The sequence below is a fragment of the Alligator sinensis genome, unplaced genomic scaffold (assembly GCF_000455745.1).
Source record: "Alligator sinensis unplaced genomic scaffold, ASM45574v1 scaffold422_1, whole genome shotgun sequence".
NCBI classification, from domain to species: Eukaryota; Metazoa; Chordata; order Crocodylia; family Alligatoridae; genus Alligator; species Alligator sinensis.
Genome location: NW_005842323.1, coordinates 863616 through 887918, shown reverse-complemented (window position 1 = coordinate 887918; position 24303 = coordinate 863616). Strand labels below are relative to the sequence as shown.

At 46.0% G+C, this 24303-nt stretch overlaps 1 protein-coding gene across 6 annotated transcripts in view; it reads right to left on the bottom strand.

Annotated features, from left to right (window-relative positions):
• TBX15 (T-box 15) overlaps window positions 1–24303 on the bottom strand; it is a 174361-nt gene that overhangs the window by 117121 nt on the left and 32937 nt on the right. Inside the window, exon 2 of one of the 6 annotated variants that reach the window (XM_025209981.1) lies at window positions 18250–18375. The exons of the other annotated variants lie outside the window; for them this stretch is intronic. Within the exon in view, the coding sequence (XP_025065766.1) occupies window positions 18250–18280 (31 nt within the window). The 5' untranslated portion in view covers window positions 18281–18375. The remainder of the gene's footprint in view (window positions 1–18249; window positions 18376–24303) is intronic. 6 annotated transcript variants of the gene reach the window in all.

Below are 24303 nucleotides of genomic sequence, written 5' to 3'. Positions count from 1 at the left end.
GTAACAGGAGCTGGCTCTGCTGTCTACATTAGGTTTACTAGATAAACCTAATGCAGGCAGCAGCACCTGCTCCTGCCATAGCCACTTCCAGGTCAGGCTCCACACAAAGCACGTAGGGCACTTACACCTCACTGTGATGGTGGTGGTATCCCCACGTTGAAAATCCCTGAGGTAAGCTGAGGCCGTACAATGGTGGTTCTCAAGCAGGGTGCCAATAAAAGTTATGGAGGAGTGCCTTGAAACTGAAAAGATTGAAAACTACTGTTCTATTAGAACAGCTGAAATTAAATACTTCATTTCACATTGGTTCTACTGAAATGACTTGAAATGTTTAGTTTTAAAATAGTGCAAAAGATATTGTATTTGCCCTCATATTACACTCACCTTTCATCAGAAAAATTAGCCTTCCAAAATTGGGGGTGGGGGGTGTTTTAAGCAGAGGTTTTTTTCTTTTTCTTTTTGTTCTACCCAAACTAGAAGCATGAAGGTGCTGTAAGATGGCTGCTGGCTTTTTCCTTCTCTTCCCTCTGTCACAGGGCATTAAGGTGCCTGCTCCTTTAAGAGCAGAAACTGCCTAAGGAGAGGGCCCTAGGAGCCAGGAAGAACCCCCACAGGTGCAGGTTACTGCCTGCACCTGCACCTGGTCAGCTGACCGGAAGAAGGCAGGGACCTTGGCACCCCAGGGCTGAGTTCTCTGGCAGCAGCCAGGGGAAGGAGCCTCCAGAGACTAATTGCCCAAAGACGTTGTGGCTGCTTGATATGCTGCATATAGGACTAATGGGGCTCCAGGAACTCACTAGCTACCCTGGCCTACAAGGCACTTAAGGCCTGGGGGGAAGTTTGACTCTTTTAAAGAGACAGAGCACACCCTGAACTGCCTGTATTATGTTATAGCCCAAGGGTTTATATTTTGGTTCTTGTTTATAAACCAGTGGACAAGGCTATTGGGGATGAGGAGGCCTCATTGGGACCACACTACAGTGTGAAGACCACATCGCCAGCAGGCCCAGCACCAGTGTGGGTGCAGTGGGGTCTGCGGAGAGCCCAGTGATGAAGGAAAGGCTAAGCTGTGTCAAGGCCTCAGAAGGACAATATTTACATACCATCTGTGAGGCTAGGGGCATGGTAAAGGGGCGGTTTTGGACCCATGCATCTAGTCCATAAGGCTGAGGGTGTCCCGTGAGGCATCCATTTTGAGCAGGACCCAAAAAGGGGTCCAAGAACCCGCAGGGTTCAGTGGGGTCCATCGAGACCATGCCCAAACATAAACTTGAGGGCAGCCTCCCTATTTATTATAATTACCAGCAAGACATGGCAGGGGAGGAAAAGGGAAAAACTGGCACAAACACAGAGCCCTAGGGGCATCACGGCCATCCCTGGGGACCCCACACCATGACACCCTCCAGCAGCTGCATGGAGGGAGGGACAGATACCAGCAGGGACAGATTCAGGGCTGAGGGAAGAGCAGTGCTATGGTTACTGTCCACTTTGATTTCTCTTCCACCCAAAGTTTAAAACCAACTGCCCAGCATCAGTAGTGGCATTTTTATCCAGGCACTGATTATGGTTTCAATTAGCTTCATGGCTTATGATAAATCTACCTGAATCCTGCTAATGGCTTTTCACTCCACAAATGTTAACAACCTCTCTCCTTTTAACGGTTTTAATTTTCCGCTGACCAAGCTATCCTGCCTTCAGCAATTGTGCTCTCTATTAACTGCTCCTGGTCTCTCTTCTCCTTGTCCACAGCCCTCAAGACTTTTTTGCTCTTTCAAAATTCTAGATCTGCCCATGGAGTCCAGCCTTCAGCAGTGGCTACAGTTTCAACTTTTGGCTTAGCCGCCAAGAGCTGACCAAAATTCAACAATGAAAAGGTTAAAACTGCAGCTTTTACTTAAGCAGCCATAAATCTGGGAAATTCTTTTATTCTTCCATTCTGCCATCTCAAAATAAACCCCAGAAAACAAAGCACATGTCTTATGCATAGCGCATGTGGTATGCAAGAAAATATGGTGTTGAAATGTCAGCCTGTTGCCTTATAGGAATTGTAGTTTGGGCTGCCCATTCTTTCTTATAAACCAGACTTCCTGGAGAGCTATATTTCCCTGAATGCAATGCAGACTTCTTTGATAAAGCTGCCTGGTACATCCTGGTTGACTTACTACATTAAAAAAAGAGTAAGTGTGGTCAGAGAGCCTGCTCACATAGGACAATGGGGGCAGCATGCTCCCAAACTCTATCTTCCAATGAGCAGGAAAATGGGAGAATGCCATTTGATTACTAGTAACAAGCTATACTGTTCAGTTAAACAAACCAAAATGAAACATTCTACTTCAAAAAGGCAGCAAGTTTTATTTGATTTTAAAAGTATCAAATGTTTTATTTTGACATTTTTACATCTATTTTTTAGAATTTCTAAAAAAATTCTTCATTTCAACTTTTCATTCCTGTTTGACATTAAAATAACAACAAAATGACAATTTTGTTCCAAAAGATGAAAATTCTGTGTTTCATTCAGCTGCACTCCCAGTCTACCCAGTCTTTTCTCATAAAGGAAATTATTTTGTCCTTCTAATGCCTTTTGTTTTAGATGGTAAGTCTGAAACTATACTTAACATTTAATCTGGGGATTTGCCATTGATTTATCTAATGGAATTACACTATTTTCAATAATATTTTCCATCCAATTTCTAACATTTGTTTGTTTTTTTAATCACCACTGCACACTGAGCAGATGTTTTTACTGAGCTGTTTATAACGACTCTCAGGTATTTTTTTTCTGGGTAATAAATGAATTTATGCTTCTATCCATTTGTATGAATGTCTTGCCTTTCCTTCAGACCAGACCATCTGTACTGCCTGCATCTGACTATATAACAGGCAGAGGTAGCAAGCAGTACAGTGGCAGATAGGGCAAACAGCAGAAAACAGCAGCAGATTGGACAGAGGAGGACTGGCATGGCACTCGGGGGAGCACTGGGCTTAATCTGAAGCATACCTGACAAAAAGTTTGGCCCCTACTGTTAATGAGGTATCTAGAACTGAGTGAAACAGCTCTATGGGGGAAAAAAAACATGTGAAAAGGACATTTCTTTTAACTACTTGATACCACGTTCCAAACCTACTGAGGAACACTCAAACTTTTTTGGACAAGACTATAAAGGGAAGGACAAGGCCTTGAATGATGGTGGAAGACGGAACAGCCACATAGACTAAACAGGTTGCAAAGAAACTTTACAAGAATATAAGGCTATATTTATTTACTGGATTTATCCATTCCCCCCAGCAAATTTTTAAAAAGGCTCCCAAAAAGAGACTTTAGGACACAGGATCAGAAGGGAATGTGGACCATCACATCATGTCCACTGCTATCATATAAAACATGATTAAACTTGAAAGGAAGTATGAGTTATTCCAGGATACTTTTCACTCTTGCCAGGTATCCCCAAAAGTTAAATAGCATTAATACAATTAAAAATGTCCCAAACCTTATTAAATGTATCACCAAAAGAAACTCTTGTTTGAATTAGAATATACATTACATGAAATTTGGCCACAGAACTAACAGAATAGGGTTCTTATCACAGTGTTAAATTAAACCATAAGATAATATGTTCGGAGCACAGACCCAGGTATAAATTATATCCTCCCTAGCTGAGTACTACCAAAACATACTTCACCGTCACCTAAAATTAACCAGTATCTCAGTCTTCAAATGTTCAGGGAACCTGTAGAGGTTTGTACAGAGGATAATTAAAGTCTCAGAAAATGTTAAAGCTACAAAAGGTATCAAAGCAGAAAAGCCCACCAGTCACTTCACACACATGGAGTTTAAAACTGACTGAAAGAAGAAAAGCCAAGGGAAGTGGTACCAAGGATTGGTATTAGAAAAGGATTTAAAGCTCTTCACCAACAAACTGAAAGAAAGATGTAAAGAGCAACTTGATTGCATTTGTAGTTAATACAAGATTAGAAGAGGGGTGCTGTGACAAAAGGGAAATAACAAAAAGGACTTACCAAAGACAGGTTAGAAGAGTAAACAGAAAATAAGAGTTTGATTAACTTTGAAAAATGAAAGAAGGGGAAGATATTTTAATGGGAAGGGGTAAATGCAAATCCATCATATTAGAAAAAGTTGGACGTGACAGTGGATAGAACCTTTAATACAGAATGGCTGTTGACATAACTCAGTGTGACTTTGGCTTGTATGTACAGTACAGCACAAATACATCAGAGGGAGGCCCTGCATATTTACCTCAGGTGAGACAGGAATGTGAGATGCCTTAACTAGCTATTTGCCTTCCTCTGTAGTATGAGGAATGGTCCTCTTCCTGAGATCCTCTGAGTGTATATTAATGAAGAACTTTCCTCCATTTTCAGGTCCAGTGCAGCACAGGACAATGGAAACAGCAGGAGGAGGGAAATCAGGATATAGTGAGCATGTCTTCAATCTTGTTTCTTTCACAGAAATGGGACAGCATGTAGCCCTGTGGTCAAAGCAGGTTTTCATCTCCTGAGCCCAGAGCCATCCTGTCGGGGGGGATGAATCAGGGTGACCACCCTGGGTCCCATGTTTTGGTGGGCGCTGCAGAGCTGGGCAGAGAGGCCGCAGCCCCTCCCATGTTTGGTGGTGGCTGCAGCATTTGAGGTTTTTCCTGCCCCCTGTCCTGCATGGTGAGACTTTCTTTAAATGTGTTCCAGCCAGAAATTCCAGCCACCACCCCTCCCCTCGCATCTGGTGTGCCACGATGTTCATTTACCTATATAAGTGTGCCGTCGGACAGGAAAGGTTGGGAAACGCTGCCCCAGTCCATGCCCTGCCTTTGAAGGGGTCCCATGGGCTCTGCGTGGTAAGGGGGCCCCTCACAGGCTGATTTGCCCTGGGCCCTGCACCCCACTGGGGACAACTGTGCCTGAGCCAGCCCTATGATAGGCAGTCTTTCCCCATGAAGCCCTGAAGAGACTGGACCTGAAATATCATGCTCAGTTTGAGCACTTTGATACCTAACAGATATAGAAAAACAGGAAAGAGTTCAGAATAGAGGAACACCACATTGGAGCATCTGAACAAACTGATTTTTGGTGAAGGATTTTAAAATAAATATTTTATTTTAAAAATAAATAAAAAATTATTTTAAAATAAATAAATTTATTTTAAAATAAATATAAATCAGTGATGCACAGATACCCAAGAGTGTAATATTACCTTGTACAGATATCTATAGAATATAAGCAACAAGGATGGAGGCCATGAAGGCCAAGAGTTTTTTTAAGAATGCTCAAAATGCATAGTTAAGCAAAATAAAGGATTGCTGAAAGCAACCAGCAGCTCTCACAGGCTTTACTGGGGTATCATCATAAAACTGGAGAATCAGTCCCAGTTCATGTGTTCTTTCTTTCCTCTTTAATGGGACACCGAAGTACTGCCTGGATGGCTTTATGTGGCTTAGCTTTTTATCTTTTGTTTAACAAATTGCTTTCAGCTCAGGGTCTCAAACCAATGTTCTAGCACCCTGTGCCAGCTGCAGTCCCACACTTCCATAGGGAGCCACACACACTCTTTTAATGATATTTTGCATCATTCTATTGACCTTGAATGAGCTTCTCTGCAAAACATAACAATGCCTCACAGAAGCCTATATAAATATGCTCTTACTTAAACAAGAGATGCACCTACACGCAGACATATGCATCTATTCAAATATCTGGCAGTCACAAGTTAAATCTAATGACTCCAAAGTTTGAAATCTGACCTCTCATGCACTTTGCATATACATGCATTGATAAAGAACCTAATCCTTTGTGATCCAGTGAAAGAAGTCTTCGCTCTCATCTTGATATTCACCCACAAGCACATCCAAACACAGATAGTCAGAGCTTACCTTCTGCCCCTCCTCCAAGGACTCGTCCAGATGTTTGAGCACCACACAGGTGTTCAAACCCTCAATCATATCTGCACCCAGAATATACATCTATATTTACTGATTGCTGGATGTCAGAAATGGATTTTAACCCAGGAGAGATTAGCAAAGATAGTTGGGGTTTTTTGCCTTCATCTGTACTGTGGAGCATGGTCTACTTCTTGGGCATATTATATCTAACAGCCCCCTGGGGACATAGGTGGTATCCTTGTCTCTCTTGCTCCTTCCTCTGCCACACTGAAGTTCTCTGCAGCCCTGTTTTGGGGCTTTTTGTATTAATAATCCCAAATCTGTTATAGGGCATTAAGAGGTGGTTGGTGGCTTGTGGCGAGCTAGAAAGAATGTTTAGTCCAACAAGGTCCCAAGAACATCTATAACATGGTTACATGCAAATGAAGGGACTGGACTTGATTCTTCAAGTAGTTCCATCTAGTTCCTTCCTTCTCCATGTTCCAATTAACACCATGATGAAAGTCAGTGGACCCTAAAAATCAACCTAAAGTAAACTACAAATGGTGGTGGTATTAAACCGCATTAAGAAGTGTCCAGACTAGGTTCTGAAAAAGTGGGAATTGCCCTGAGCAAGCAGTCAATCAATTAGCTCAGAAAGAAAACCTCATGAAGGCAGACAGTTGGAGCGGAGGTATAAACAACAGGGCAGAAGAGCTACCAGTTCAGTGCCCCACCCAGAGCAGCCTGAATGCAAAAGGTAACACATGGGGTGCATCACTCATCTTCCTCCTCCCACACCAAGAAACAGCATTGTTAAGTCTGAGTCCTCCAAGGAACCAAACCCCGTGCAGGGTTCCCCTCCCCTGCTAGGGTGACAGGTGGCAAGGCCCTCCCCACCCACACTGGGTAGCAGGACACATGCTCCTCTCACCCTCAATGAAATATGATCCACAATGCTCTCCTGGCCCACAAAGGAATATGTTCAAAAAACATTCCCATCCACTAAGGGAAACATGTTCTTCTCTCCTCTGCAAAAGAAGGCACAATACTCTGCTCTCCCATGTGTCACATCACTGCCACACATGGTAACATGGTGCCTTGGGCCCCCTCTACAGCATGACATAATTGCTGTATCCCCACATCACCATGACCCATACAACAAAGCAAATTACACAGCAATATGTGCTGTCAGCCGAACACAGAGAGAGCAAAGGAGAATGTGCACTGGGCAGTGCTCTTAGGCAGCTGTTCCTGCCATTCAGCTAAGAGATTATTTTGTTTGCTGTTTTGTTGGGGTGGAGGAAAGCTTCCCAAGCCGTGAAAATTCAACAAACCAGAACTCACAGAGGCTATGACTTAAGCAAGACTGTGTTTGGAGATATTCCAGTCCAAGATCATGTTCAGCTGCAGAGGGGAGATGATGATTGGTTCTTGCATGAGTGCTTGGGGGAAGGGAGAAAAAGCCTTCCTGGGTTCCCCCCAACACACAAGGGTCCCTGGATGCTGTTCCTGTATTCAGTAGAGTTAGGCCACAAATAGCTGCAAATTAAGGGTGGGGAGAGGAGGCATGTCTATGGTCTCTATTCTGTAAAACTGCATGGGCATCCCAGCAGACACTGGCTGTATTGTCCTCTGAAGGGATGGTGGAGCTTGCACGCTCCCTATGTGTGCTTGCAAGTGTGGGAAGGGATGAGCCCTTGAGGCACAATCATTCCTGGACCTGCCCTGTGGAAGAATGACCCCACCCTTCACCTAGCAAGAGCGCTCTTTTCTGGCACAACATGACCCAAAGATATCATGAGCAAGCGCTGTCTGAATGGGAAACAATGCACTGACATGCACCTTGGCCTTTCAGCTCAGATCAAGCGTAGTCTGTGATTACTTGGCAAGGGAAACACTGTGACCATGGAGGCAGTCTTCCTAGCCACATGGGGAAAGACTGCTTTCCTGGCACAGGGATAGTACCTGCCAACATAGGTGACTGGTAGGGGGGGCACGGGGCTGCACGTGCCCCCCCTGATGGGGCCGGTGCCCCCCCTGACAGGGCCACCACCATCAGCGGCTTCTGCGGGGGGGCCCTTCAGATTCACGAGGCACCAGTCACTCATGCCTGCCAACGTAATGTACAGTAAACCTCCCACTTAGCTGCTGGAGTGTGAAGGTCTTGGCTTTAAGCCCACTTTATGGAAATGGGAGACTCTTCCCTGGGTTGCCCCTGGGGCCTTAAGACTGAGGGCAAGCAAAACTTGAGGGCATCTGAACCCCAAGCCTCCAGGCTAGGGCCTGCAAGTAGGATGCCCACCAAAGGTTTTGGGAACATCGGAAGCCTCAAATGGGAGTGGAAGATGTTTGCCAGTAGTAGGGCCACTTATGTTTCTGGACTGACTCTTGGATTTGGAATTTGTGTTTGGCTAATTTGCCTTGGAATACGGAAAATTTATAATAATAATAAAAAAAATCTCCAGTCCTAAAATACACTTGCTTCCTTTAGACATAACTTGGTCCTAAAAGACATAACTCATTGCCAGATATTGAGCTGATGGTGGCTAGTGTCAGTGAAGTTATGCTGACTTATAGCATCTGAGAAATGGCCCACTAAATTCTGATACAATTCCCAACAGTACAGCTGAAACCAAAGCCATAAGATTCACCCTTCAGCAAGTCACTCCCGAGTTAGAGTCCCAAGAACTATCAGTAGTACTGGATGTGGAAACAACATCTCACAGATTAATCAAACACCATAGTTCCAATCCCAGAAAGTTAAAAAAACAGGGTACAGGTACATTAAAATCCTGAGACAGGTCAAGAAATCCTGTTTTTTGGTTATTTTTAAAGATAGATTATGAGTTTTTGGTCTGCTTTCTAATTCTTTAGCTCTTGCTGCCCACAAATTTATGATGAGTGAGGTGAGTTAGCAGCCTCCAGAGGCACCTGCCATCTCATAAATGCTAATGCTACATCTTTGAGTTTGTGATTTGCTTTTCTGGAGAGTGAAAGGCCATGCCTGCTTAAGCTCTGAAAAGGTCAAGACTTCTACCCTTGATGGTACAGTGATGCCATCTCTCAGCAGCCACTTGTTAACTTCTGGAATAAGTATCTTCAAGATTCCTCTAATTCTGCCCCTACATGTGAGGAGCTCCTTGTAACCATCTAGAATACTTATTACCCTTCTTCAGATCCCACTCTGAACTCTCCTCTGCTGTGAAGCTTAGGAAACATTTAGCCAGGACCTGGCTGCGTGCCTTGGAACTGCCTGTTTTGCAGATCATAATATCTCAATGCTAGTCTACATGGAGAACTTTACCAACATAATTGCACCAGTATAATTATACCACCATAGCTACAGCCATACAGCTCTAGAGATGGCCACTATCTTCTATAAGAACAGTGCTTCATTTGATTTAGTTTATGCCACTTTTGACAAGATAATAAACATAGAAACTGCAAGTGCAAGGCAGTACTCCATGTAAAGCTGTGAACATACAAGAAGAGTTGATTATGAAGTACAAACACCAGGGGGCAGAGCTGTAACTGAGCTTGCAAAACCTGCCCCATATGCCTTGACTTCAGAGCTTGATTATTTTTCCCTTTAATGTTCCATTCTGGCAGTTGTTGTTACAGGCAATTATTCAAACATAAATTAACAAATATTTAATGCTCCACAATTTCCCACTGAAGTCAACAGGCTCCAGCTCCTTCCAGGATTCCCTTTGTGGTTACCCCGCTACTTCTCCATCCCTGAGCATGCCCCTACAAACAAGCACATGTAAAGTCTGCCAGATATGGTGCCATATACATACTTTCTAAAGGGATTGTGGCTACTGTCTTACAGAAATAGCAGCTTCAGAGGCACTAGTATAGACCACCACCTACAAACTTAATTTAATTGCTGCTTTGAGTTACTGGGGTACACCCTTCATATGACCAAGGGTCTGGATAAGTCTTCAGAAGTATCACTTATTTCACACTCTATTTCTTCCACAATCCTCAAATTCTCTATCCATTCCTGATGACTTACAGCATGCAGTTTCCTCACATCTATATACTTAGGTACTAACATACCACACAGCTCTTAATTTCAAAGTGGGCAGAGCACCTTTAAAAAAGCCCCAGAAACCTACAAAATTTTAGGCAATAAGCACAGTCCATAATTGTTAGAGATGAGGACATGGGCCATCAAGGAAGGTCACCTGATATTCAGGCAGTCTAGGGACCAGGATCATCAGGAGCCACAGCCTGAGTTTCAATAAGCAAATCAAAGAAGCATAGGGAAGTCAGGAGTAAGTTCCAGAATCTTTGCACAGACAGGGCACCACTGGCTGGAACCAGCTTTTAAAGGCTGGAGCAGGTAGAGCCTGTTGCCTGAGGTCTCAGAGGAATGATTGTCCTGACTGCCCAATTAGGACTGGATGCCAAGGGCACAGATCTGGGTTTGCTGCTGGTGGAGCTTGTTTTCCAGCAGCCTCAGGGGTTGGGTTCCACTGATCATTAATTGGGACCAGCTGGGTCCTGATCTGAATTCTTTACAGTAACCATATAAATCAGTCAAAAGATCCACAGTTTGCCATAGATCAAGAATGAATAGCAATCAACAGGAATGAGTACTGAAAATAATGACAACTGGATACAATGCATAACAGACCAAATATATGGAAAACACCTTTTCAGGATATCCTGGACCTGCTGGCTGCAGTTGGGCAATATGGACTGCAGTGAGGTTGCTCTGATGCACTATAATTACAGCACATTGGAGCAGACTTGATTAATCTAGTCTGCTGGAGCATGGTAATTACCCGGCTCAAGCCGATTCCACCATATCATGTATCAGCATCGCCACGCTGAAAAAATGGCACTTTAAAGCTCGTTCAATGATTTTTAGTTAAAGTGCTCCCACTGTCATTTTTCAGTGTGGAGACACTGATAGAAAAGACGCTCCAGGTGCTTTAATTAGAGCTTCCTCAACACTCTTACTCCCAAAGCATGTACATAAACACCCTATTTGTTTACTTGTTTTGCCAGTAGGTGTAACTGAATTGATTTACAGGTACTACCAGAGTTCAACTAGTTGGTTTAGATTTAGCTCACATAAAAATCTGAACCAGTTCAACTAAAGATGTGATGTTAAACTGATTTAGTTAAACCAGTGCAACTTTTAGTCTGAGGCTCTGACCAGGTAAGAGAGTTGTACTGATGTAGTTATACAGATATTGTTTAACTATTAATATTATATAACTATTGTATGTAATTATATAAATATGTATCAGTTGCACTGATGTAATTATACAGATATTGTTATACTGGAAGAGTGCTACCTCTGGATATCCTTCATCTAGTGGCTTTTCTGCCTTAGTTAAAACCCCCTTTCTAAGCAACATAAATTCCTATGTTCCCAAGTTTTACACGTTCATGGCTTCTTGGCTGACTTCAGATGGGTCGCAATATAACTGGAAGTCTCAGGGCTTAGGAAAGTAACAGAATTCTAATGTGTCTACAATAGCCTTTGCCTTCACATACATCAGTGAAAGATGAGGTATTTTGGGGGCGGAGGGGCCTGGAGCTTACCCATATGTGAAACGTCTAAGTTAAAAGATGGCCTGAGTGTCCACCTTGGGCAGGAGAGACCAGGTTGGTATCTGTGTTCCCTTACCCAACTGTACTCTGGGACTTCTGTTCTCTATTGCCTCCCTACTCTCTCCCTGCTGGCAAGGCCCCAAGGCATGTGAATGCTGCTGTTTCCCCATCTTCCTCCTTCCCCAGGGGTCTGTAGACTTGCTGGACAGCCTTCTTGCCATACTGGCAGGCCCAAATCACCCACCAAGACCCAGGAGGAATCATTGTGGGGTAAGCCTTTGCTCAGCCCATGAAGCTCTGCTGGAAGTATAAGAAAGATTTAGTTGGAACTGGAACAAGGGTGGAGAACATTCAAATCATCACATGGAGCTAATTTCAAGATTTGAAAAAAAACAAAACAGTGAGATGATCCCACACCTAAACTGGTCTTGTTCTGGCCCTACAGCCTGCAAAAGCAGGCCTTAAAGTATTTTAAGCTGGTTGGCCAAAAGTCTGGCCTTTACTACTTATAAACTTCTGTTATTTATAATATAATCTGCCTTCTGCTATTGTAGGCTCTTTAAATGGAACAGCTAATCATGGTCTCCCTTGTCTCCTGAGATCTCCTTCTAGACCCTTTGAGTGTCTCGGTAATCTTCAAATTACAAATGCAGTACCCAGGAAAAATCTTAACATCCTGCTGACCTCCAGAGTCCATGCCCCTCCCCACCCTGAATACTTTTATTCAGGGGCAAAATCCTCTAAAGTGCTTTCTGCAGTTTCAACCTGATGTACAAAATTCTGCTGCAGTCACTAGGTCTGCCTGAAGCTCTTGTCTGGCTGCTACTGGTGTTCTCTCTGCATAGGCGTCCACAAAAATGAGAGTAGAAGAGAGGCCTTTCTCCCTACCAAAACACATATGTAAATACACACGCAGCTTCAGCCCTAGCACATGAAGTCTACCTGAAGTTCAGTGAGAGGAACAGTGAGTAGAAGGTTATACAAACTCTTTCTCCTTTCCAACAATGACAGCATAATTCACTCAAACACACAGAATATCATAAGGCTGCAAAAGGGGTAATGCACCCTCCTAATCCAACCCCAGGAAAGAAAGAGAGACAGTGGGTACATCTACATGTGCAATTAATGAGAAGCAATAAACTCCAGAGTTTATTACCTCAGAGTTTATTGCCCCTGGTCACACCAGTTGAACATGCGCTCAGGACTGTAGCCCCCACACTGAAGCACCCTTGTGCCACAGCCAGCCCCTCCAGCATCTACACATGTGCCACCACTACATTAAAAAAAATACAAGTACTATCCTGCTGTGGAATTAATTAGTACACTCCAGCTTAATAGGGGTGCACATGTAGATGCATGACAGTCACTAATTAGTTTACTCCACAGTAAATGTCTCCTGTAGATATGCCCAGTGACAAGGAAACAACCTAGGACAATGGTTCTTAATCTTTTTAGGCTTGAGGCATCTATGGTTAGACTCAAGGCACTCCAAAATTGTCAGCCCTTATTAATTTTCTTGTTTTTTGACTACAGAAAAATAATAGAGCATTTCTTCAGTTACAAAAAAACCTCAGACCATAAAAAGGCAGAATGTTTTTAACGCTATGAATATCTGTTTGAAATCTCTGGGCTTACCTTGTTTGCACACCTTGTAGTGCTAGTATTGTGTGGCACCCCACAGCACCTTGGTTGAGAAGCACTGGTCTAAGGGAAAAGGAACATGGGAGTCTGTGGCAGGGCACTGTCAGTGCCTGCCACTTTAAGGGCTAGTCCAGGGAAATGGCAGGTGCCTGATAAGGGTGGCCATTTAATGCTCAACTCTCTGTGCTGAGATGGGAGCAGTTAGAGACCAGCCAGCAGGGGAAGAACATCTCCCGGATGAGCTCTTTGGGCCAGGAACAACTTGGAAGTATATGGGATGGGGCTATAGGGAAGGAGGAGGCCCCAGGTCCTAGGCATGACCTAAAACTGTACCCTGCCTGGGTAGGGAGGCCTGGTGGGACTACTGGTGGCACAGCAGTCCCAGGAAGTACCAGGACCACAAACCTCCCTGGTGAAAGATGGGTAGGGGGTGCCTAATAACCCCTAGCCCCTGCACAGTCCTGGCTGGGGAAAGCCCAGATCTGGGAGATCTTTGAGAGGCCTGAAACTCACTTGATCCAGTGGAGTTGTGAGAGAGAGAAGGCAAGCTGCTCAGACCTGACTGGATGGACCCTCAAGCTGGTCCATGCTGGGGCCAGGACCTGAAGGGGGTCAAAAGGGCCAGGGGCCGACCACGAGGGATGCCCAGAGCAAGAGGCTTGGGATTCCAACTGGCCTGAGGGCGGGGCCAGGGCCTAAGGGGGAGCCAAAGGTCCCAGAGATGGGACCACAGGCAGAGAGGGAAAAGGGTACAGGTGAGCTTAGCTGCCTGGGATGCCATCTGCGAGGCATGGGCCCCAGTGTAGGGGAAGGTTTGGAGCTGCAGATATCACCCCTAGTCATCAGGGTCTTAAATGGGCAGCCTCCCACCTGAGTAGCATCTTAATCATTTTCCCATTAAGGTGTGGCGGGAGAGAGAAGCGGGAGGTTGCCCAGAACCAGATGGGTGGGCCAACATCTAACCGGCCCCGGAATGGCCCCTTGTTACAGAGTCACATGTGACATTAAAGATCTGGGACCTGGGTACTGGGGGCAAGGGAGAAGGAAAGGGGTTAGGGAGAGACAAGGCACAAACAATGTGCAAAGGACAATAAGAGCAAAGGGGATAGAGCAGGGGTGGGCAAAATGTGGCCCGCGGGCCAGATGCAGCCCACCAGGCCATTCTATCTGGCCCGCGGGGCCCCTAAAAACTTAGAAAATTAATATTTATCTGCTCCTGGCTGCCTGTCATGCAGCCCTCAATGGCTTGCCAAAACTCAGTAAGCGGCCCTCTACCCGAAATAATTGCCCACCCCTGGGATAGAGGAAGAGAAAACTGAGTGAGAGGAGAAAGGAAGAGATGACACAGGATAGATGGGGAATTTTCCTGAACCACTAGATGGAGTGTAAATGCATGACAGGAATAGACCCTGTTCATTTATTTCAGGTGAGAGGGGCAGGAATAAAATACCAACACTACCACACAGAGGATGGAAGTTTCTATCAGTCTCTGATCTTAGCTGGCCAGCTGAAATAAAATTTCCACCTGCTGTCCAATTCCTGCCAGGAAGCTTCCCCCTACATATACCTCTGCACACCTCTTGCACAGATCCACCCATTCATGGCTGCTCCAGGTGCACTGACACCCAACCCCAAGACAACATGATGACCCTTTCCTCCATCCCCTCCTGCTTCTATTCCCTTAGTCAGCAAAGCAGCAAGAACTGTGCTCAGCAAACTCCTTCACTGTGCTGAGGAGAAGAATGGAAGGGAGATAAGAATTAATAAAGGAGCAGAGTTACAAGTGTCCACAAAGAGCTGAAGCTGATGGGAAATAGCTGACCAGTGCCAGTTTCAGCCAGCAAAGGCCTGTGAGAAGAGTCTGGATGGTGTTAATGGGCCTTGAGGCAAAGTGCTGATGACAGACAGCTGTACTGGAAATGGCCACCCAACACCAGGTCCAGCCACAACTGGGAAGGCTATCATGATCATTTAACGTGGAGTGAGGATCCATCCTATCTCCTGTCCACTCATCTGCCTTATACACAAGCCACCTTAAGATATTTTTAATGGAACAAGACCAAATAAGTTGCACTTGCTATTTTCTATCAACGTTTTTGCTGAAGAGTTTGCCTTTTGCTTCTCCTAGCATTTTTGACAGTCAGCCCCTCAAAACAGACACAATCAGGGTATAAATAATCCGACTTGGGAAAAAAATAAAACACATTTCCAGGCATTATACCTCCTCACACATTATCAATAATGCATTAGCTAAATAAAAATAAAGAAGCTTAAAGATCTCGAATGTATTTTTCACCACACTACATTTACTTTATTTCCACATTTTTCTCAGAAAAAAAATGTCCCAAAGCCCTCCCCCTTGGTGTGCTTTTGGGGCTTGATACAAAGGCAGCTGTTTTGCCTCCAGTCTGACCACTTGCTGGTCCCTCATTACTTCAAAGAGAGCTCTTGGCAGCAGCCAGGCTGTCCAACCAACCATCAGGGGAAACAAAGAGGGGTCAATGGAGTAGGACAGGTTCTAATGGACTGAGCAATGGGTTATGGTTAGAGTCTGAAGTCAGCAGGATAGGGCTGAAGTCAACAGGAACAGAACACATAGCAGCAAAATGTAATATGTCCTACCTATTCTCCAACCTCATCCAAAAACTCCAAACCCAACTCACTTTGACTAGCCTCCTACTGCCTGCTCAGCACACATAAGGCCTTAGCAGCCTACCTTCCCCAGCTCTGCCCAAACTACTCCATCAACTGTTCAGGGGAGGGGGAGGGGGGGCAGAGAATGGCAGGGAATAGGCTCTTGCCTCTCTCTATAGTTACTTGAAACTCTGAGGAAAATCACAGAGACATAGGACTGGAATGGACACCATCACCAAGCCCAATTCTCTGTTATTGCAAGCAACCATGTCACATGAACCTATTTCCAATCAGCTAAAACTTAAAATCACAGGACCATTCCTAGTCCTACCTGGTGAAAAATGTAGCTACATAAAACATGATAGCTCCATTTTTATTCCTTATAAACAATTTGTTGAGAAAAAGAGGGTAACAAGATAATTTGGTACCACCAATCACTTATGCATTAATACAATATACCAGCATGTCACTCTGCTGTTCTGCCCCAGATAAAGCAGCAATGAAAGGAAAGTGTCAAAGTTAGATATCACCCCAAAACAATTTCAGTGGAACAATTTTAATAAAAAAATACTGTTTGGTCAAAATCAAAACACTGCATAGGGCATGTCAATATAGATTAAATTTTCTATGTGAAAATGTCATCTTTCAACTTTTCAATTTCCTTGTTTCATTTTAATAATGTAACAACTCTTCATTTTAACATGGCAAAAGATTTCATCTCAACCTTATTCCTTCAGTTCACTGTGATTCAATATTTGTAACATTATATGTTCTATGTATTATACATACTGACCCATGGAGTACAGTGGCACAGCGGGTACCAAACTGAACAGCAAGGATTGGTTGGACTGACTCTGGTCTATAGAGGAAAATTGAACAGCTCTCGCTGACTCTCCACCACGACCCACTATTTGGTGTATACTCTATTACATTATCTTCCATATAAGTATGAAAATGTAAGTGCAATTCTGCTCTGAAAAATCCAAATTAAGAATGGTCTCAAGGGGATCCCACATATTGTTGTTCAGTTATTTCCAAGCCAAACCAATTACATTTAGAAGCAAAAAGACCGTGCCCACTGCCAGCCCTGTAAATTCATTTTGGGATTTGAGAGTCAAGCTGGGACATTCATCTCTATTAATAAAGATTTTGCAACTGGGACTTTGGTAACAAGTGCTTTAGTGAAATGTACATGTTTATTTTCTCTTAACTGTTGTTCTGCCAGACTAACAGAGCTAAGAAGTAGAAGCAGAAAAAACATATTTGAGACAGAAAAATAAAGAAAAAATAATCTGAAAAAGATGCAGGTCTCCTGGTTAATAAAGTGACATTTTCAGAAAGCCTTTTTTCAAATTAAATAATGTTTTGGCAATGTTAAAAACTTGTTCATTTGGATAGGTGTAACTTGCCACCATCATTTGGAAGGGTGTCAACACACCACAGTTCAACTCTAAGAAGATAAAACAAATTCTCTTGGAAATATGCTCAGCTGCTGAAGAACTGTATTGCAGCTGACAATAAGCATTATCTTCAAGTAACTGTATAATGCTACCTATAAACGGTAGGATAGAATGCTGTCTGTAAAAGTGACATCTTTTTAATATTGCATAAGCTTCATAGAAAGCCATATGAATTGTGTACAGCTTAATATGCATCCTCCCCCATTTGGTTCTTCACCATCACTTCTATGCCATGTTCCCAAAGCAATTAATTCAGCTCATTAAAACTTCTGCTACAAGGCCAGCAGGCACGAGCAAACTGAAAGATGTCTACAGTGGTCATCTTTCCTGGTGTCTTATTTTTGTTTGAGTTAGTGGGGGGCGGTTTTAACATGAGAGTTCAGCAGAACTGAAAATATCCCATAGCACAGACTTTGCAGCATGCTGTGAGTAATTTACAGCTGCCAAAACCATCTAAATCTAATCCCTTGAGGGATTCTTCTTTCTTCAAGCCATGCACATTAGAAAACAAAAATGGCCAGCTGCCATCCTCCTCCTCTGAACAGATTCCTACAGCTGGAACAGCTTCATTAGAAGCTACTCTTATGGATTCCAAACCAGCAGAGAGGCAGAGTTTAGAACAGCTTGACATACTGTAACAATGGCTCCAACTTCTTCTCTTTTACAGAGAATGGGATGGGGACTCAGGAAGTATATCAGATAGACCCATGGTCTTAATTTTCAGAACTGTGCTGTTTGTTACTGTGAAGAAATCTGTATGTGCAGTTTCATAGTAACATCTGAATTCATATCAAAACTACCATGTTATCAAGATACCAAATTTACCCAAAGAACCTTGTCTACCTATATTAGAACTACAGCTTTCTAATGAAATATCCAATTGAGTCCCTGCATATTCAGGATGTTATGCAACTAAAATGAATATTTTTTCATGCAGAAGTTGAAAACCTACAATACACAATGCAAATAAATTATGCTCATACATTTTTTTCCGATTAAAGATATGTGGTTTTGAAAAATGTGGGTTTATAGTTGAGAAATTTGTTTCCAAGGAAACTGTTTGCACCTACTTCCATGAAGAAGACTGGGGACTGTTTCCATGCTTGCTAATGGAAGCAGGGTACTTGATAGTTCAGACTACATACAGTGGTCAGCATCTAGATGAAAACTGGTAACAGAGCTGGACTAGTCCACTGCTAATAAGAAGGTAGAGAAAGATGATGTAGTTAACACTAAGAAAATTAATACTGAGGCATATCACTACTTTGCTGAGGTGCATTATCAAAAGGCAGAATTACTCTTTGGGAGGAGGTCTGTTTGCTGTTCCATGGCCTAGAGAGACATCCCATTCACATATTCACTGCTAGGCTTGGTTACTTAAAACAGGTTTTGGAGACTAGATTCTAGCTTCTGTGCATTTTATTTCTTACTATAAAATGCACAGAAATGCACTGTGTCTATTCTGCTTTTGCTGGTTACAAAAGGCAGTAACAGTTGCTCTGCTGATGCTGACAAAAGTACTCTGTCCTGAAACTCCATACGGGAGAAATACCTTATAGTGAAGCTGTAAGTCATCAAATTCTTGTTCCTTAGGGAACAACTTCTTTGCCTGAATTTAGATTTCCCTTGTTGTCTTTTTCCTATTTTATGTGAGGGCCTTATCTAACATCTTGCTGTAGGTAGAAAGAGTCTAATCTAATATTTGACTGTGTTATCATCAGTAGTCATTCCATTCTCTTTCCTTGAGTTATATATGATGGCCCATTCACCATCTGCATTTATCATGCCCAACCACAGAATCATGCACTTGTCAAAATCTAATCTGGATCACCCTGAATTACAAAAAGCAAATGTAGATTGAGTGAACTTCAGATTTCTGCTGACAGATTCCCAAAAACTAGGCCTCCTCAGGGACCGGGCAAAAAAATACAAATAATTAGCCAAAAAAGCTGGTGTTCTTTTCCTTAGTTCCAGGACCACTGGAGGTAATTGTGCAACACCTTGCTCTGGGACATGACAAACAGCATGGACTATGTGGGGTGTAGTGCAAGCTCAGGCATTTGTAATATCATATTTGGAGACATTTTCGGTATGCCAGGAAATGTCAAGCAGAGGTGGGCAATTATTTTGGGCAGAGGGCCACTTACCAAGTTTTGGGGAGTTGTTGAGGGCCAGGTGGGTAGCCCTGCCCCTTGACAGTTGCCCCACCCCTGGTTGCCATATTGGGACCAGAAGTCCCACCCCCTAACCCCTGACCTTTGCCATCAGAAGTCCCTCCCCTTGTCCCAGAACTATGCCTCTCGGGAGGAAGAGTGCTGCAGTCTGGAAACTGGGAAAAATATATACATACAAATGCAAATATACACAAAGCAGCTACTATAACTTATTTTGATTTTAGTTTAAAATACTTTTGTACTCATTTCTGTTTTTATGAAAAGTGTATCTAGAGGTGGCTGTATAATAGCTCAAAATACAGTCCTATTGTGTGTTTTGTGTGGGCAGTAAAGAGGTGTAAGTGGTAGGGTGTGGTTGGCGGGGGGGGGGAGAGAGAGAGAGAGAGAGAGTGTGTGTGTGTGTGTGTGTGCACGCATGCATGTGTCGTGGGGTGTGGGTATGGTGGCTGGGTGTGCGCTAAGAAAGCTGGGATCAGGCTGCCAGCTCCATAGTGTGCAGTACTAACAGACTGCATATGAGCCTCACATGATGCAGCCAGGCAGACCCCATGCCCAGGCTCTGCGCTGTTGCAACCCCATCCTGGATCCCTGCCAGTCCCAGGGCACTTTCACGGGCTCCATGTTCCCACCTGCCACCACCTCTCCCTGCATTCGCTCCTGCAGGTTTGCCCACTGCTTCCTGCAGCCCCCCACTTCCTGCAGTGCTCCCTGCAGCCCCCGATGCCCACCAATGCCCACCGCCTGCTGTGGCCCCACTGCGACTCCACTGCCTGCCGCAACCCCGCCATTCACCATGGCTTCACCACCTGCCAGGACCCCCATGGCAATATGCTGCCCACCGGGACCCGCCATAACACCGCCACCCGCTGGGACTCTGTTGCCCATTGGGTCCTGCCTCAGCCCGGCCGCAGCTCTGCTACCCGCTGGGGCCCGCCACCCACCGTGACTCTGAGGCCATGGCTCTGCCACCCACTGGGGCCCACCGCCTCCCCACTGCCCATTGCAGCCCACCTTTGGCTCTGCTGCCCATCGGGCCCGCTGTGCTGCCTGCTGGGGCCCCCCGCAGCCCTGCCACCTACTGGGTCCCACCACCCACTGTGGCTCTGCCGCCTGCCACGGCCCATCATGGATGTGCTGCCCACTGGGTCCTGCTGCAGCCCCACTGCTCACTGGGGCCCAGCCGCAGCTTTGCCACCCACCGGGGCCCACCACTTACTGCTGCTCCACCACCCACCGCAACCCCACCACCTGCCGGGGCCCACAATGACTCTGCTGCCCACTGTGGCTCTGTTGCCTGCCAGGGTCTGCTGCAGCTCCACCACCCGACTCAGCCCTGCTGCCTGCCAGGACCTGCCGGAGCCCGCTGCCTGCCATGATCCCACTGCCTGCCAGGCCCACTGTGGCTCTGCCACCCACCATGGTTCCACCACCTGCCAGGACCCGCCACCAGCCACGACTCCACCACACACTGGGGCCCGCTGCCAGCTGGGACCTGCCGCCTGCCATGGCGACCCCACCCACCGTGGCTCCACTGTGGCCCCGCCGCCTGATGGGGCCCACCACGGCTGTGCTGCCCGCCGTGGCTCCACCACAGCCCTGCCACCTGCTGGGGCCTGGCTGTGGCTCTGCCATCTGTTGGGGCCTGCTGTGCCACCTGCTGGGGCCTGCCACGGACTCACTGCTCATTGGGCCCCACCAGGGCTCTGCCGCCCACTGCAGCTCTGCCACCTGCTGCACACCACATGGGCCCTGCTGTTCCCCGCAGCTACCACTTCCCACACTGATCCCCATGCTCCTCCCTGCCACTGCACTGCTCCCTGCAGCTCCCACCACTCCCCACAACTGCCACTTCCAGCCACTCCCTCCATCCAATCTTACCTTACTTTCCACTCACATAGAGGGAGAAGAAGCAGCTCCAGGGGCACGAAGCCAGAAGCCGCAGACACTTCTGGTTGAGAGCTTAGGGCAGGAAAGGGATGGGGGGCTAGGTGGAGCCAGGCTAGCCTTGTTGCTCAGCCACAGGCTCCCACTGGGTTCTGCTGCTGCTGGCCAGCTGTTGTCTTTGACAGGCGGCCATGAGCAGATAAAATTAATTTTCTAAAATTTTTAAAGGCCCCCAGGCCGGATAGAATGGGCTGGCAGGCCAAATTCAGCCCATGGGCCATATTTTGCCCACCCCTGTGTAAAAGCAATGTAACAAGGAGTAGGGGGAACAAAACTAGAAAAATCGAGTCTCCAGCCACCTGGTGAGTGCAGATCAGCATAAAGAAACATGTTTAACTCCTTTTGTAGCTCACCTTTAATAGTTAACATGGGCTGAATGTGCTCCGAAAGAGGTTTCCCTATGAAACCCATGCAAGGGAGCAAACTCTTTCTACCATCTTTACAGCATTTTGTGTTTTTCATTACTTTATTGAGAACATACTATTCTTTGTGTCATTTTTTTTCATGGATCATGCTATTTGTCACCCAAATTTGATTGCAAGAAACTGCACCTTGTTTTTAAGGTCACCAAGATTTTTTTTTCTCGTTTTCCCCACTCTTCTTTTCATGAGGGCAATAAGTGGTTTCTCCAATCATGATTAGACACAGACTCCCTGGTACAGGAAGTACTAGAGTAGGCAGGGCAAAAACTTTGCCCAAATCACTGGCCACTCACAAAGTGGAGATCACTCTGCAATTGGAGTGGGGACTTGGAGATTGTTCCCTGCCCCAAGAGCTGCCTGCTGCCTGCAGCAAGCCATCTCCAAGTCCCTGCTTCAATCATGGAGCCAGGGCTGGGAGCTCCTTGCATTGGGAGAGTTCTCCGCCCAGCCTGGAACTGGCTGGGGCCTGCCCCAGATGGGGGCAGTTCCCAGACAACCCGGGGCTGTGCTGGGAAGTCTGCACATGCAGCCCAGAGTTGGCTGGGAACTGTCCCTGTTCGAGCAGTTCCCAGCTAGCTCTGGGCTGAACATGCAGGCTTCCCTGCACAGCCCAGAACTGGCCAGGTCCCAGCCCCACAGCTCTTTCTCAGCCCCATGCCCTGATCAGTCAATCAGGACACGGGGCTCAGAAAGAGCTCTGGGGGAGGGACTCTTCCCAACCCCATACCCCAATTGCCCGATCAGAGTACAGGGCTGGGAAACAGCTCCAAAGGAGCTGGGATCTTCCCCAAACTGGGACATGTCTTAGCCAGCTGTGGGGAAGCCCTGTGAGCACAGAGCTTGTTCCCAGGCAAAGCAGGAGCTCTCTGACCCTGTGCACATCAGGACGCTGTCTCCTGGCCCTGCGCTCCCTTCCAGACCCTGGGCTAGCACCCAGGGTAAGCATGGAACTCCCCCTGGTTGCTGCAGGGGGGGCAGAGCAGCCTACTTCTAATAAATTGTACATGTAGGCACACCCACTGGGTGCATCTACACCAGATGCACAGTAAAGCATCACCATCTACACATGCACAGCAATTACTGCACAGTAGGTTAGTCTAATTAGTACATTAGATACAGGTACAGTATAACCTCATCAATCCGGCATTCAAAATTCCAGAATTCTCAAAAATCTGGCACTGCAGGCAGGTGGTGTTGGCCACTCCCAGGGCTGCAGCAGGGAGCAAAGCAGAAGGAACTGTCAGTGGATGGGGGGGCACAGCTCTTGCTGCTACGCACACCCTGGGAGGACTGCAGGTTGGGGGTCTGCGCCGGGCTCATGTCAGGGGGACACGTGCCCCCGGATCTCCATGCCAGATGAGAACAGGCTGCCTCTGTAGGCTGGGGCCAGCAGCAGCACTGAGCTCTTCCCAGCGCTCAGGGCAGGCAGCAGTCTGCTCTCATCCAGCGTGCAGATCCAGAGGTATGCGCTCTTGGGGAAGATCCTGACGCAGCCCCCCAGCCCCCAGCCCTCCTGGGGTGCACGTAGCAGCAAGAGCCATGCCCCCCCCGCCCTGCCCCATGCCCCATACCCACTTAACAGTTCCCTCTGCTTTGCTCCTTGATGCAGCCCCAGGAGCAGTCAATGCCATCTGCCTTCAGCCACTGGACTGTGCCATGCCCATCCCCCTGCCCCTTCCCTAGCCCCAGCCTTACTCATTCAAAAATCCTGAATTTTCAAATTTCTGGCAGGTGCTAGGTCCCAAGCATGTCAGATTCATGAGGTTATACTGTATTAGAAATTGGAGCATTAAATCGGCCACAAAGGGCTAGGAAAGCTATCCCAGCTGCCAGGCAGCTGCCTCCCAGCCATGGGGAGATTGAAATGCATGGCTAGGAGAACTGATTGGCAGAGAGGCCCTGCCACTTGCCACTCGCTCCTGATCAGCAGGGAGGAAAAAAATGCAGTTTGAAATACGGTGCCATTTTTTGCCTCCTGCTGCTGATTGGCCGAGGGACCCTGGCAGCCCTGGTGCTTGATGCTGACTGGTTGGAAAGCAAACATGGGACCATATTTAAAACTGTAGTTTTTGCCTTCCAGCTAATTGGAAACAACCAGCAAGTGGCAGGGCCCCTCCACCAATCAGCAGCAGGGGATGCATGCAGGGGAACCTGCAAGATTAGAGGAGCCACAGTGCAGCCCACTTTGCCACGTATTCAGTAGGTCCCTACTCATGAGGCAATGCAGTTCTCCACTCCCCTACTCAGGGTGGAACCTGTGTGGCCCAATTTCATCCCAGAGCACTATGGACAATTTATTTTTAATCTCTTGGGAATTCATACACTCTTTGGTTTAAGCTTTGGCTGTTAGGTCTACACTGCAAAGGTCATACAATGTGCTTTCTGATCCTTGCATGAACAACAGAAACATTTGATCTCACTTTGAACATGGGTTTGAACTAGATGAACTGAGATCTGTTCCAGACCTACTTTTCTATAATACTATACAAGAAATTGTTCATCACTGAACACTGCTTTTTGTGATATGACTCTTAAAAAAAAAAGGATTCAGTTACATTAAAATTCATTAAATTGGGGGGGGGGG